The sequence below is a fragment of the Coregonus clupeaformis genome, chromosome 7 (assembly GCF_020615455.1).
Source record: "Coregonus clupeaformis isolate EN_2021a chromosome 7, ASM2061545v1, whole genome shotgun sequence".
NCBI lineage: Eukaryota > Metazoa > Chordata > Actinopteri > Salmoniformes > Salmonidae > Coregonus > Coregonus clupeaformis.
The window spans coordinates 12,372,884-12,389,409 of NC_059198.1; the positions used below are offsets into that span (position 1 = coordinate 12,372,884).

A 16,526-nucleotide genomic window follows, 5' to 3' on the forward strand; every position below is an offset into this window, starting at 1 on the left:
CCCATCTTTTTACGCTGCTGCTACTCTGTTAATTATTTATGCATAGTCACTTTAACTCTACCCACATGTACATATTACCTCAACTACCTCAACTAGCCGGTGCCCCCGCACATTGACTCTGCACCGGTACCCCCCTGTATATAGCCTCCCTACTGTTCTTTTATTTTACTTCTGCTCTTTTTTTCTCAACACTTTTTTGTTGTTGTTGTTTTTTTTAATTTTTATTAAGAAATAAATGCATTGTTGGTTATGGGCTGTAAGTAAGCATTTCACGGTAATGTCTACACCTGTTGTATTCGGCGCATGTGGCAAATACAATTTTATTTTATTTTATTTTATTTTACAAACGTTGCTACAATTGTAACAATACCAGAAGAGAATATTACCTGGAAATAATGTTGAAATGGAAGGGCGTTTTAAAAATGGTGGCTTCAGGTGATTCTATTCTACCAAAGACTTAAAGAGTTTGTAACTTTTACTGTTGAAAATCGTTATCCTAAGTATAAATACAATAAAGTACACACATTAAAGGGTAAAAAATACATTTTGAGCAAAATGGACCACCTATTGAGATGGATCTTTTGTTAAGTAAATCAGGTGATAAATGAGCTGAAAAGGAGACTGGAGTAGTACGTTTTAAGAATTTTAGGCATTTTACAAGCTTAAATGTCCCCAAAAATCTTAAGCCTACATTATGCAGTTAAGCTAACCTCATGGGCTTTGGTTGCTATGTAGCCTACTGTCTTATAACTTGAGGCTGATATTTGGCCTACAGAGCTGTATGGAAACTTGCCTTAGGCTGTTATATTTGACCCTGTTTTTCTAATGACTTACTGGAGAGGCTGTATGACTGGGCGTATGATTACTGGAGAGGCTATCGGGTGTGAACAGGCCATCAGGCTGACCCCCTGACCCTTTAGAATTTTCCTACAGAGATCGATCAGATATTCCTATCCCTGCCAGATAGTGTTCCATCACAGGAGGATGGTGGCACCTTCATTGGGGAGCACGGGCTCATGGTAATGGCTGTAGTGGAATAAGTGCAATGGTATCAATTACATCAAACACATGGTTTCCAGGTGCCATTCCATGTGCTCCGTTACAGAGATTATTATGAGCTGTGCTCCCCTCAGCAGCCTCCACTGTGTCCCATATTATGGTGACCTATAGCTCTCAGTAATGTATTGAATGTAATATGTGTATGTGTGCATATGGATACAGTATGTAAGGTAAAGGCTGTATTTCATGCATGGTTTGTCATAGTTTTTCATATTATTGAACCTGTCTATTTAAAGGTCGTCAGTGATTCTGTATTGCTCAAAGGAGAAAAGCTCATTTGAAATCCCCATATTAATGGTTGTTGTAATTGCCACAGCAGTGCCTTATGAAACGTGATTAGCATTTAATGACCTTTTCCATGAAGTGAAATATGATTGGCATTCTAAGAAATGTCCCCAAATGTCTTTCTGCATATAAAAAAATTAGGATTTTAATTGAAATGTAGAAAGGTATGAGGACAGCTTATTATTGGACCAAATCAATGAAGACATTTTGGAGGAGAAAATGTCTCTGGAAATAACACTTGAAATTAATTATGCTCCTCAGGCAATGTGTTGCTCTTAAGAACACCTTGTAAAGGGCACCTACCAGGCATCCCAAGTCTTTGAGATTGCAGTTTGGATTTTGTTGTTGTGGTGAGTTGTTATTGTACTAATATAGTGTATATCTCACATTCAGAAAATGCATATTTGATACAAGGTTACCAATTGTGTTCTAGGCTTGCCTCTCTCACAATCCAATATGAGAAAGTCATGACACTAACCAATAAAAACAAATCATGGGTGACACAATAATGATATTTCTTCCGGACACCTGGTAAACTTATGATGATAATAACATTTCAGCTGCCAGATGGATTTGACACACCAAGCACTGAGATGCTGAACTTTCACTCTGCCAGCTCCCTTGCTCATGATTTCAAAGCAATTACACATATCACCGGTGGGAATCAAATACATTTTTTGATGACGCATCGTGTCGAGAACCGCTTTCCGGTTTTGGCACTTGACATCCCCAGGTTTTTCAGATACAATCGAGCCTGAATGAGAGAGAAAATAGAACTTTGTCTGCTGATTAAATTATCAGCTACTGCGAAGCGGAGACATAACAAAAGATGTGCCTTCTTTTTCACCATCTTGTTTCGCTCCTGAGGCAGGGATGACTGAGGATAGGCTGAAAATAGCTCATGAAATAGGTGAATGAGATCACAAAAAGGAGAAATTACACAAGACATTAAAAGAACACCATAATGTCTGTGTACTGTACATATTGAGAAAGCTGCTTCGGAAAATTCAAATACTTGAAAGGTGTTTGAGAACACATACCACATATTGTGTAGTCTATAGGGCCAAACTGACACTCAAAGAAACACTAAAGCCTTAAGTTAATTGAAGATGGGTGGCATGTGCCTGGTCATAAGGTCTCTTTACAACCCAAGAAGGAGTTGGTTATGGAGGTAAAGACTATTTGCAGGTGCACTCAGTCTTATTTCAATGAGTGTCAGTGAACTCTATTCAGCTCTCTGTCTGTGAGGGATAGTCTTGGAGCTGTTTGACCAAGTAGACGAGCCAGGAGCCCACTGGAAAGATGGATAGACCAGAAAAGAAGGATTCGATTGCTTCTTCAGAATGGTAATTATACTCAATACTGCCTGAGTGACTCGGGATCACACATAGTACTTCCAGTTGGTTTTTGTATAAAACCAGTCTACAGTATTTTTATTGACTTCTTTTCAAATGTATTTAATTTCATCCATGTCTGTACTCAACAGTACATTTGTCGTTTCTTTGCTATGTGCAATGTCTTGTGGTTTTCACACAAGTCAGACACTTACCTGATTGCTGATGGTTGACAGCAAAGCCATTGACTGCCTGCCCTTTGACAAACATGCTGTTATTGGCTGGGTTTATCTGGTGGGCCAGGATGATCTCGTTCAGCTTCTGCTGGAGGCTCATGTAGTTCTGGGAAGACTTAGTGACCTGTTGTATAGACAATGGACAAATGATACATATAATCAAATAGTTGGGGGTTCAGAACCCCAAGAAAAGCCGTTGGCAGACACATCAAGTGGGTTAGTACTAGATTACCTCTTTAGAAAAGACCTCCAGTTCCTCCGTATCTCTCTGGGCTGTGGCCTTGGTGGCCTTCAGGTTCTTCCTGTCCTTGTAGCCCCTGAACTGGCTCTGGATCTTCACCGCTGCCTGCTCCTCGTCATACCTATCCCCTCCCTGAGACTCTGTCTCCTCTATGCGAACCAGCTCTACATCGGTGAGGTCCACAACCCTGTCCTCAACATTCAACCCTTCCTCCTGTTCCTCAACCATGGGTTCCTCCTTGCTCCTTTTGACCCGTTCTCTCTCCTCCTTGAATTTCTTTCTATCCCGGTGTCCTCTGAAATTGCTCTGCAGAACGGTGGCAGCTTTTTCCTCGTCTGGCTCGGTCTGGCTTGCGGTGGACGGCTCTGGTTGGGGTTCTAGCGTTGGCTCCTGTGTCTGGACAAGTTCTCGTTTGGGTTGTTCTTTGGCCTCTTTCGTCTTCTTTTTCTTGGGGATTTTTCCTTCCTCCTGCAGGCGTTTGCGCTCCTTGTGGCCACGGAAGTTACTTTGGATGACCGTAGCTGCCTTGGCCTCATCTACTTCTTCCTTCTCTTCCACACCTGCAGACACGGCCACTTCCTCTGGAACCTTTGACCTTCCTTCTGGTTTTGACATACCTTCTACCTTTGTGGTCTCGTCTTCAGTTGGGCTCATCACTCTCTGTTTCCTTGCTGGGATCTTGCCTTCTTCAACCAGCCTCTTCCTCTCTTTGTGGCCCCTGAAGTTGCTCTGGAGAACTGTAGCTGCCTTAGCTTCCTGTTCTGGGTTAACCTCCTCCCCTTCTGCGGGCTCTGTATTCTGTTGCTCGTCAACTTCTGTGTCTTCCTCGTCCACCAGCTCTTCACCCACTTCCGTTAGCTCATCGTCGTCGTCCTCTTCCGCCTTGGCCGTGTCTTCATCCTCTTCCTCCTCCTCCGCTACTTCGGTCAACCCTTCCTCCTTTTCTTCTTCCACTGCAACCTCTTTCATGTCCTCCTGCTCCTCCTCTTCGTCCTCCTCCATAATAGCAGGCTCCACCTCTACAGGCGAGGGTGACCTTAATCTCAACTCGTCTCCAGACAGTGTCTTGTGGCGCTCCCTGAGTTTCTTTCTCTCCTTGTAGCCTCTGTAGTTACTCTGAAGGACCACAGCGGATTTGGCCATCTCTTCCTCCTCCAGTTTGGCAGCTTCGATCCTCTCTTTCTCTATCCTGTCTTTTTCAATGGCCTCCCTAAAGAGAATACAGTTGATTTTGCTCTGAACAGAATCAAACTCAGTGTAAAATGTTTATGATCTGGAACAACTATGGGGGTATACTCTATATATATGTTTATATGAAGAGTAGCTCCTGCCATGTCAGCAGCTAATGTGGATCCTAATAAATAGTAAAATACTAATTATAAACTGGGTGGTTCGAGCCCTGAATGTTTATTGGCTGAAAGCAGTGGTATATCAGAACGTATACCACAAGTATGACAAAACATGTATTTTTACTGCTCTAATTACGTTGGTAACCAGTTTATAATAGCAATAAGTCACCTCGGGGGTTTGTGGTATATGGCCAATATACCATGGCTAAGGGCTGTGTCCAGGCACTCCACGTTGCGTCGTACATAAGAACAGCCCTTATTGCTTAAATATACAATTTCTACTCAATAAAACATTAACTTCACAATGTTTAAAAAGTTCTAGATCTACTTTCCTACATTTTACTATGACTATATTTTTTGCGTAGTGCAGATCCATCTATGGTTGTCCTTACCTTTTCTTTTTGAAACTCTTCCTCTCCCTGTGTCCTCTATAATGTGCCTGAATCTTAGCTGCAGCTTTATTTTTTTCTTCCATCAACTCCTTGTACTTCTTCTTGGCGAGGTAACCTCGGCAAACTGCAGAAGAGGATGGTACAAGTTCAAACTACACTAAACGTACTATGTATCCTCTGAACATGAACAAACCGATCTTAGAAAACAATGATGAAGTGGCATAATGGTCTCCTCACCAGCCTGTAACTGGATGATGAAGGTCTCAAACTTGGCTTTGCTTAATTTATCATCAGCACATCTCCTCCGTACTTGATGTCCTCTGTACGCTGGTGGACGATATATTAGAGACAAATCATTAACATACAGATATCAACTATTGTTTATGATAATAAAGAACTTAAAGGTCTTTGCACACGTTTAAAAGGAACCGGGACAGTTTTGGTTCCACTATGGTGGTAAGGTCAAAGTGACCATGTACTGACCTGATTGTATGGCCACAGCGCTCTGTGCTCTCTTCTCCAGTATTTTGCGGTAGTGTTTGGCCCCCAGCCAGCCCCGGACGTAGGCCTGGACCAGAACGATGCGGTCTGTGGTCTGCCTCACCATCAGGTTTAGGGTCTCCACATGGTAGTACTTCAGAAACACCTGAGAGACACCACATGGAAACACAATCAAAGGATGTAGACTCAGTCATACTCTCCATGAGATTTGTCTAGTCATTTACATTTTACTCCAAAATACTCCATGAATGTGACCTTACTTTAGTTTTGCCCAGGACCCAATTTTCCAGTTTGGCTTTTTCCAATATAGCTGCACAAGTCTCTGGGCTTGCATCCGGCTCCTTGTGCGCACGGAAAGCCAGTATGTAGTACCTGCAACAACCAATACTAGACTTACCAAACCATTTCGGCACACTATTAGCCTAAAAACCTCAAAAGGAGTTTTCCATTCTTCTTGTCATTCATAAGCAATAAGTGGGAGCCTATGGAGTCTTTTCTATGATTAGGATCACCAACCTCTTGACGAAGTTGGTGTAGAGGATGCGGTGAGAGTAGCCCTGTCGGCGGATCTTAGCTGTCTCCAGGACGCCAGTGTAGCGCAGCTGCACCAGCACCTTCTCCCTGTCAAACTTACTGGCCTGCCGGTCATTGTTGGGCTTGATGCAACGCACAAAGTGGGGCTGTCCCGCTACCATCTTGGACAGCAGGTCCATTAGGGAATACTGGTGAATGAAGAGGCAGGAAGTGAGTAGTTTACCTTAAGCATCCACTTAAAACTAGTGTCCAGGTAAAGACCTGAATAAGACCAAAATGCCTATTCTTGAATTCCTGTATGAGAAGACATATTTAGTTGCTTTCTTTTCATTAGTTGCTTTCTTTTCTTATGTAAACCAGTATATATTCTGATTGTCCAGGGGTACTGGTACAACTCCAAGGAGATAAATACAGTTGAAGTCGGAAGTTTACATAAACTTAGAACCCTCCACAAATTTCTTGTTAACCAACTATAGTTTTGGCAAGTCATTTTTCCAACAATTGTTTACAGACAGATTATTTCACTTATAATTCACTGTATCACAATTCCAGTGTGTCAGAAGTTTACATACACTAAGTTGACTTTGCCTTTAAACAGCTTGGAAAATTCCACAAAATTATTTCATGGCTTTAGAAGCTTCTGATAGGCTAATTGACATCATTTGAGTCAATTGGAGGTGAACCTGTGGATGTATTTCAAGGCCTACCTTCAAACTCAGTGCCTCTTTGCTTGACAACATTGGAAAATCAAAATAAATCAGCCAAGACCTCAGAATTTTTTTTGTAGACCTCCACAAGTCTGGTTCATCCTTGGGAGCAATTTTTCCAAAGTGCAAATCAATCCCAGAACAACAGCAAAGGACCTTGTGAAGATGCTGGAGGAAACGGGTACAAAAGTATCTATATCCACAGTAAAACGAGTCCTATATCAACATAACCGGAAAGGCCGCTCAGCAAGGAAGAAGCCACTGCTCCAAAACCGCCATAAAAAAGACAGATTACGGTTTGCAACTGCACATGGGGACAAAGATCGTACTTTTTGGAGAAATGTCCTCTGGTCTGATGAAACAAAAATAGAACTGTTTGGCCATAATGACCATCGTTATGTTTGGAGGAAAAAGGGGGTTGCTTGCAAGCCGAAGAACACCATCCCAACCGTGAAGCACGGGGTGGCAGCATCATGCTGTGGGGGTGCTTTGCTGCAGGAGGGACTGGTGCACTTCACAAAATAGATGGCATCGTGAGGAAGGAAAATTATGTGGATATATTGTAGCAACATCTCAAGACATCAGTCAGGAAGTTAAAGCTTGGTCGCAAATGGGTCTTCCAAATGGACAATGACCCCAAGCATACTTCCAATGTTGTGGCAAAATTGCTTAAGGACAACAAAGTCAAGGTATTGGAGTGGCCATCACAAAGCCCTGACCTCAATCCTATAGAACATTTGTGGGCAGAACTGAAAAAGCGTGTGCGAGCAAGGAGGCCTGCAAACCTGACTCAGTTACACCATCTCTGTCAGGAGGAATGGGCCAAAATTCACCCTACTTATTGTGGGAAGCTTGTAGAAGGCTACCCGAAACGTTTGACCCAAGTTAAACAATTTAAAGGCAATGCTACCAAATACTAATTGAGTGTATGTCAACTTCTGACCCACTGGGAATGTGATGAAAGAAATAAAAGCTGAAAGAAATAATTCTCTCTACTATTATTCTGACATTTCACATTCTTAAAATAAAGTGGTGATCCTAACTGACCTAAGACAGGGAATTTTTACTAGGATTAAATGTCAGGAATTGTGAAAAACTGAGTTTAAATGTATTTGGCTAAGGTGTATGTAAACTTCCGACTTCAACTGTAGGTACACATTACATGTCACAGTATGCAAATGTGCTGTACTACAAGTCAGTTTATCAACAGAGCTGTACTACCAGTCAGAGCTATACTACCAGGGTTGGGGGATAATCTATCCACTCAGTAATGTAGGAAGTGATAAAGTGAGACTTTCTTACTCTGAAGTAGGAGGCTACTGTCTGTGTTCTCATGTTGGTGGACTCTCTAGGATGATGGGTGGTCTCTCCAGTTACAGTATCACCCTGGACACACAAAACAGTGAGTTTATCAAGATTATTCACCACAGGTTCATGGTAGGTGTATTTGTTGAGTTATATCAATTAATATTGGAAAACATAGTATTATATGTATTATACAGTGCCTTCGGGAAGTTTTCAGACCCCTTGACTTTTTCCACATTTAGTTAAGTTACAGCCTTATTCTAAAATTGATAAAATAAAAAATTTCCTCAGCAATCTACACACAATACCCCATAATGACATAGCAAAAACAGGTTTTTAGAAATTATAGCAAATGTATAAAAAAAATTAAACAGAAATACCTTATTTACATAAGTATTCAGACACTTTGCTATGAGACTCGATATTGAGCTGTCTATGTAAGGTCCAACAGTTGACAGTGTATGTCAGAACAAAAACCAAGCCATGAGGTCGAAGGAATTGTTTGTAGAGCTCCGAGACAGGATTGTGTCGAGACACAGATCTGGGGAAGGGTACCAAAACATTTCTGCAGCATTGAAGGTCCCCAAGAACACAGTGGCCTCCATCATTCTTAAATGGAAGAAGTTTGGAACCACCAAGACTCTTCCTAGAGCTGGCTGCACGGCCAAACTGAGCAATCGGGGGAGATGGGTCTTGGTCAGGGAGATGACCAAGAACCCGATGGTCACTCTGACAGAGCTACAGAGTTCCTCTGTGGAGATGGGAGAACCTTCCAGAAGGACAACCATTTCTGCAGCACTCCACCAATCAGGCCTTTATGGTAGAGTGGCCAGACGGAAGCCACTCCTCAGTAAAAGATACATGACAGCTCGCTTGGAGTTTGCCAAAAGGCACCTAAAGGACTCTCAGACCATGAGAAACAAGATTCTCTGGTGTGATGAAACCAAGACTGAACTCTTTGGCCTGAATGCCAAGTGTCATGTCTGGAGGAAATATGGCACCATCCCTACGGTGAAGCATGGTGGTGGCAGCATCATGCAGTGGGGAGGTTTTTCAGTGGCAGGGACTGGGACAGGATCGAGGCAAAGATGAACCGAACTAAGTACAGAGAGCTCCTTGATGAAAACCTGCTCCAGAGCACTCAGCATCTCAGACTGGGGCGAAGGTACACTTTCCAACAGGACAATGACCCTAAGCACACAGCCAAGACAATGCAGGAGTGGCTTCGGGAAAAGTCTCTGAATGTCCTTGAGTGGCCTAGCCTGAGCCCGGACTTGAACTCGATCGAACATCTCTGAAGAAACCTGAAAATAGCTGTGCAGCAACGCTCCCCATCCAACCTGACAGAGCTTGAGAGGATCTGCAGAGAAGAATGGGAGAAACTCCCCAAATACAGGTGTGCCAAGCTTGTAGTGTCATACCCAAGAAGACTCAAGGCTGTAATCGCTGCCAAAGTTGCTTCAACAAAGTACTGAGTAAAGGGTCTGATACTTATGTAAATGTAATATTTCCATTAAAAAAAATTATAATCTAAAAAACAGTTTTTGCTTTGTCATTATGGGGTATTGTGTGTAGATGAATAAAGAAAAAAAATACAATTTCATCAATTTTAGAATAAGGCTGTAACCTAACAAAATGTGGAAAAAGTCAAGGGGTCTGAATACTTTCCGAAGGCACTGTAAAATACTATAGGCCAGTTTTCCGGACACAGATTAAGCTCAGTCTTGGACTTAAAAGCCATGTCATTGGAGATTCTCCACTGAGAATGATTTTAAAACCAAGGCTTAATCTCAGTCCGTGAAACTGGCCCTAAAAGATGTTGTAGAATATTATTTTTAATTTTTTATTGACTGAACGGTACGAGTATAAGATCATTATGGATTGGAAGTTATTCATCAATGTGTAATTAATATGAAAAGCAATGATGGGTTAGATGAGGGCTCTGAACCCCAAAATAGGCAGGTTTATACTGTCCTGTAAATAACAGCCTGAATTGGATATCAACATTCAGAAGCCTTATCTGTGTATCATATTTTCTCATGAAATGTCTCTCATTTTTGTTGTTGTGTGAAAAGCACAAAATTTTGAAAATCACCAATCACCGTTTGAATATGTACTGTGTGATCGAGAGGCAAGAAAGGCGTGTGTTTTTTTTCTGGGGTGAGCGTTAATTTCCGAGAAGAAGGCTGCAAGAGATGCATAAAGAGGAAGCGTAAACAAACACGAGCCAAGTTAGGAATCAAGTCTGCATAATGAAAATTTGTTTTAAATGTTTAATGCTGAGTATTGACTTCAGAGGTACCAAATTAGACGTTTGTGACAAAGGACAGTGACCACTTGATCATAAGGGGATGTATGTGTTAAGTCAGTTTGTTTCAAATTTCATTGCGAGTTATGGCAAGCATTATGAAGATTTTACCACAGAGAAACCAGCTATTTTCCTGCTTATGATCATTGGTGAAACTGCCATTTAAAAAAAATTATGACACTTGAAAATCAGTGGGACTTTTCTCATTCCATACAATGCCTTCTGAGAATCTCAGACAATGTTCTCATTTGCAGAGTAATAAGGAGAGTGCAGATACAAAATGCAAATATATGCTTATCTGGGACACAGCCAAATATGAACCTTGAAACATTGCACATGCAAGAAAATAATTGCAGCAAGGTTGAGTCACATTGCTCACTACAAAGCAACAGCACTGACAAAACATACCTTTACACCATGAGCCTAAAACATTGCTAAAATGACACTCAATCTCATGACTAGCGGAGGAGTCTTTGATGTGCTTTCTTGTGCTTTCTTAGGCAGAAATGTAAAATATGCAGATGAATGGAAATACATTCATGTACTCATCAAAGACAGTTAATTGCCAGGTTTAGCCTCTGCCAATGGCCCTCAGGTATACAAATTGGTTTGACAAAGTGGGAATTGTGACCTTCCCCTAACTATCAGATTAGTGTGGTGTGCTAGAAAGTAAAGGGTTGTGCCCTTTTTGTGGGTAAGATAAGTTCTAGGGGTAACTTTAGGTTGTCATGCAGAAATACAACAAACAACTTTAAGTTGATCATGTTATGACTTCAACCTCTTACGAGTGCGTGAAGGGCACTTCCTCAAAACTAGTCAATATCATGAGGCATGGTGTCATAAACAGAAATAACCCCATTAAACCTAGGTAAATGAGAAAATATAAAAATTACCAGTAGTATGCACATGAAAGCCTCTCCTTTAACATCTAATCAGACAATCAATTCACTCTGAGGTTCTAATGAAAATCGAAAAGACTGCTTTTGCACCCACACTCATAGATTCTCACTCTCATCTATTGAAAGGGAAATACGAAAGGATGGGAATTGGACGAGCCATGAACAAAAACAAATGTAAAACGACTAGTCTTATTATTTCCTAGGGGTGGGTAGATGGTTTGCCATACAACATAGATACAACATAGACAGAGAGATTGCCATTACCTCACCAAGTGACATGCTAGAACTGAATAACTTAAGCACTCCCATCTTTACGAGGAAAACGCAGAGAGAGAGACAGGGGAGACAGAGAGAGAGAGAGAGAGAGAGAGAAAGTCAGAGAGGACACAAAAGGTTAGTTTGTCTGAAAGAGAAAGTGAGACTGAAAAATGTTTTGACATGGAATTACAAGTAGGACAGTTAACGTTACTGGATTGGAAAAGGGAAGCAAGAAAGTAAATGCGACAGAACTATAAACTTTGTTTGAGGGTGTATAAAGGAAAATAAGTTAGAAAATCTTATACCCGTACCTTGGCAAAGTTCATGGTGCGTTGAGGGTGTGCTGGGGTGCGAGGCATGCTCATGAGTGTGTTCATCCCTTTACCCTTAGTGTGGGCCAAGTTGCCTAGAGGATAGAGAGATAGAGGGAGAGAAGTTTATAACAAAAGGACAAGCTACACCACAGTTTCAAAGAGGAAAGAGTTAGTGAGATAGCTGGCAATCAGCGCCTTCATGGAAAAACAAAATGGCAGTAGTTAGACATGCAAGTGCACATTTATATTTAATATAACCAAATCAAGTTGTACTAAAATGGAAGAAGGTGGAGGGAATATGTGGGGGAAAAAAATTAACAAGCTTGACCCCATAGAGCAAGTTACTCTAAAGAGGGAAAATACTAAGTTAGCAAGAGAAGGCAATCTGAAAATCAACATTAGTGATGCAACATCTGCCGTGCAAATTCATCAACAAACATATCCAGAATTTCCATGTCACTTGATAATGTCAAGTGTATAGCTACAGGCCGATGCTATTTCAATAGCACACAGCTATAGAGAAGTGGACTCGCTCTTTGTAGCATGCTAGCATGTCATCGTGTTAGCTTTCATGAGGTCAGTGGGAATGACAGTACAAAGGGGGAGGAGAGGTTGCCGTAGCTCAATAAAATATATTAAAGAGTGATTATGGGATTGCTGATTGGATTTGGGCTCAGAAGGGCCGCGTCCTCTGCCTATGAAGGGTACTCACGCTGCAAGGACCAGCTTTTCACAACAAAAGCCCGGCCTCCAATAACAATAGGCCGCACTGTAAAAAGTGACATGGACCGGTTTTCTTTGGTTCTTTGGCATTTAGCATTTCGATTTCGACAAATAAACACATTTGTTTACAGCGGCATTAATTTATGATAAATATTGAGGTTGTTACGATATGATATTTGAATAATCACCACAAGGCAAGTCTAGAGTTAAGTCGCTCTGGATAAGAGCGTCTGCTAAATGATGAAAATGTAAATGTAAATGTAGAGAGTCAGATGGGAAAAATAAATAAATGCCTTGCTTGACAAGAAAACTGTACATTTGAGAGACTACCTCAATTATGGCATACAAAGTGAAAACATAGGTTAGTTGATTGTGCTAAGAGACAGTGTTGTTATTAGGCCATGTGTGTTTACCTGTTTTGGTGAGAGGGTGGGTGACCAGTTTGCGAATCAGCTGATTTTCTGACGACCTCAGCAGAAGAACAATATCTGCCGGCAGTGTATCTCTGTTCTTAGAGAGGAAGCCTGCAGCATTGTAGATCACCTAAACATGATCAACAGAGGGGGTAAGAAGACCTGTATGCACAAACATGGTTTTACAGCAAACTCAGCTTATTACACCTGCTACTGTTATTCACATTTAGGGTTGGGGTGCCCATTTCCTGTCTTTTTAAATTATTATCGCCAAATGCTAAATATTTGACCTAAAACATGTATTTGATGTATTAGACAGGAGGCCTTATAACCTTCCCAGCATAGTGATGAATTCCAAAGCCAAGGTCCACCCTCTTCGGTCTCCAAAAGTTTTTGGATTTCAGGTTGTCTTCAAACTTTTCTACAATGGACAAAGTTCACACAGGTTAATTTACTAGCAGTCCAAGCTGGCTTGCTAAGCATGTAAACATAATTGAATGACAGAATAAGCAAAAATGCATCCACATAACATACTTGCAAGGTTGCTAATTATTTAAATAGCAATGTTTAAACTACCTTTAGGTCCTCTTAAATTAACCTTTTGAATTATTCATGACTTGAGTGGATGAGTGGCTTAGCTAATTGGATAAAACTGGTGTACACTTCGTAATAATAATAATAATAATTTATTGGACTTATATAGCGCTTTTCTAGACACCCAAAGCGCTTTACGTAGTAATGGAGGGAGCTCACCTCATCCACCACCAATGTGTAGCAGTGACTTGGGTAATGCACGACAACCAATTTCTGCCAGAACACCTATTGGATGGCCATGATGGAAATAGGGCCAAGTTGGGCATTTAACCAGGACACCAATCACTGCCCTGAGGCATTGGGATTAGATCTTAGTAGCTACACAAAGACTGAGTGAGGACTGTGTGGGGACTTGCCTACGAGGGTCTGGTCGGTGGCTTGGGGAAAGCGGCTCTCCTCGTCCAGCAGTGACAGCATACCCATGGGCTTCTGCAGGAACAGGTCCAGGAGAGGACGGTTGTCCTCATACTCAATCACCCTGGCGTCCACATCCTCATTCAGGTACTCATCCTATAGGAGATGGTAAGGGACAGAAAGGTTTAAATTGGAACGGTGAAGCTGGTTTTGAATTAAACCATAACCATATCTGACAGATAACATCACCCTGGGTAGGTTTAGTTTAGTTCTTCATGTTTGGCTCACCTGATAAAGTCTAGGCCCAACTATGAGTCAGCAACATCACAGAACATACAGTATATGTATCTCTAGAGGTGAAGCACAAAATGAAAATACAATGTCAAAGCTTTTAGGTAGAGCTGGGACGACAAACCGAAAATTAGCGACACTGACCATACCGATCACTTATCGCAGGTATTTTGCTGATATCGTTCATTATGATAAGTAGCCTATACTAGAGAAATGTGAAGCTTAAATGAAATAAGTTTGCTAATATGGGGGATTGTTAATGGGACAATTGATGGCTACAACCATCAAACTACTAGTAGTAGTTTAAAGGATAATAAAAAATGGTGGTGCACATTAATTTCTATTGATCGTTATGGCATCAATTCAGGCAATGTATCGCAATATGGATTTTTGTCCATATTGCCCTGCTCTACTTTTATGTACCCATGTTCACAGACACGCTCACGCAAACACACAAGGCATCTAATATCTGGAACAGAACACAGCATTAGCCTCAGGTAAAGTCATTCTAAATTTCTCAGGACAGTAGGACAATGCTGCTGAAATAACAGCCTGAGGAAACAAAACAAAGCATTCCAGAAAAACAGAGGGACATAGAAAAGCATCAGAAGAGCTTGTTCCTCAGGCTTTGCTCTTTATTGTTCGCCTGATAAAAACAAGTAAATATCCTTGCTCTCTTCAGGAAGGATGTAGTCTATCAAAAGCCTGATGTTACAATATCGGGATGATCGTTAGGAAGAGATACACATTGTTTTACAGATTGCTTACTGTGCAGAATTTAGTCAGGATATTCTAGGCAAATATATTGTACACTTAGCACTGTAGAAAAAGCCTTGCGTTCTGTACATACAGTATATATGTATGTATATATATATATATATATATATATATATATATATATATACAGTTGATGTCGTAAGTTTACATACACCTTAGCCAAATACATTTAAACTCAGTTTTTCACGTTTAATCCTAGTAAAAATTCCCTGTCTTAGGTCAGTTAGGATCACCACTTTATTTTAAGAATGTGAAATGTCAGAATAATAGTAGAGAGAATGATTTATTTCAGCTTTTATTTCTTTCATCACATTCCCAGTGGGTCAGAAGTTTACATACAGTGGGGAAAAAAAGTATTTAGTCAGCCACCAATTGTGCAAGTTCTCCAACTTAAAAAGATGAGAGAGGCCTGTAATTTTCATCATAGGTACACGTCAACTATGACAGACAAAATGAGGGGAAAAAATCCAGAAAATCACATTGTAGGATTTTTAATGAATTTATTTGCAAATTATGGTGGAAAATAAGTATTTGGTCAATAACAAAAGTTTCTCAATACTTTGTTATATACCCTTTGTTGGCAATGACACAGGTCAAACGTTTTCTGTAAGTATTCACAAGGTTTTCACACACTGTTGCTGGTATTTTGGCCCATTCCTCCATGCAGATCTCCTCTAGAGCAGTGATGTTTTGGGGCTGTCGCTGGGCAACACGGACTTTCAACTCCCTCCAAAGATTTTCTATGGGGTTGAGATCTGGAGACTGGCTAGGCCACTCCAGGACCTTGAAATGCTTCTTACGAAGCCACTCCTTCGTTGCCCGGGCGGTGTGTTTGGGATCATTGTCATGCTGAAAGACCCAGCCACGTTTAATCTTCAATGCCCTTGCTGATGGAAGGAGGTTTTCACTCAAAATCTCATGATACATGGCCCCATTCATTCTTTCCTTTACACGGATCAGTCGTCCTGGTCCCTTTGCAGAAAAACAGCCCCAAAGCATGATGTTCCCACCCCCATGCTTCACAGTAGGTATGGTGTTCTTTGGATGCAACTCAGCATTCTTTGTCCTCCAAACACGACGAGTTGAGTTTTTACCAAAAAGTTATATTTTGGTTTCATCTGACCATATGACATTCTCCCAATCCTCTTCTGGATCATCCAAATGCACTCTAGCAAACATCAGACGGGCATGGACATGTACTGGCTTAAGCAGGGGGACACGTCTGGCACTGCAGGATTTGAGTCCCTGGCGGCGTAGTGTGTTACTGATGGTAGGCTTTGTTACTTTGGTCCCAGCTGTCTGCAGGTCATTCACTAGGTCCCCCGTGTGGTTCTGGGATTTTTGCTCACCGTTCTTGTGATCATTTTGACCCCACAGGGAGAGATCTTGCGTGGAGCCCCAGATCGAGGGAGATTATCAGTGGTCTTGTATGTCTTCCATTTCCTAATAATTGCTCCCACAGTTGATTTCTTCAAACCAAGCTGCTTACCTATTGCAGATTCAGTCTTCCCAGCCTGGTGCAGGTCTACAATTTTGTTTCTGGTGTCCTTTGACAGCTCTTTGGTCTTGGCCATAGTGGAGTTTGGAGTGTGACTGTTTGAGGTTGTGGACAGGTGTCTTTTATACTGATAACAAGTTCAAACAGGTGCCAT

The 16,526-nt window shown here is 41.3% G+C and overlaps 1 protein-coding gene across 1 annotated transcript in view; it reads right to left on the reverse strand.

Annotated features, from left to right (window-relative positions):
• The window catches only part of myo3a (myosin IIIA), a 94,008-nt gene that overhangs the window by 23,648 nt on the left and 53,834 nt on the right, over positions 1 to 16,526 (reverse strand). The window contains exons 21-33 of the mRNA XM_041880303.1: positions 13,809 to 13,962; positions 13,191 to 13,279; positions 12,859 to 12,988; positions 11,720 to 11,814; positions 11,415 to 11,459; positions 7,941 to 8,024; positions 5,914 to 6,119; positions 5,658 to 5,769; positions 5,380 to 5,542; positions 5,134 to 5,223; positions 4,897 to 5,020; positions 3,147 to 4,365; positions 2,894 to 3,038 (exon numbers count right to left, since the gene is read on the reverse strand). Of these exons, the coding sequence (XP_041736237.1) occupies positions 2,894 to 3,038; positions 3,147 to 4,365; positions 4,897 to 5,020; positions 5,134 to 5,223; positions 5,380 to 5,542; positions 5,658 to 5,769; positions 5,914 to 6,119; positions 7,941 to 8,024; positions 11,415 to 11,459; positions 11,720 to 11,814; positions 12,859 to 12,988; positions 13,191 to 13,279; positions 13,809 to 13,962 (2,656 nt within the window). The remainder of the gene's footprint in view (positions 1 to 2,893; positions 3,039 to 3,146; positions 4,366 to 4,896; positions 5,021 to 5,133; positions 5,224 to 5,379; positions 5,543 to 5,657; positions 5,770 to 5,913; positions 6,120 to 7,940; positions 8,025 to 11,414; positions 11,460 to 11,719; positions 11,815 to 12,858; positions 12,989 to 13,190; positions 13,280 to 13,808; positions 13,963 to 16,526) is intronic.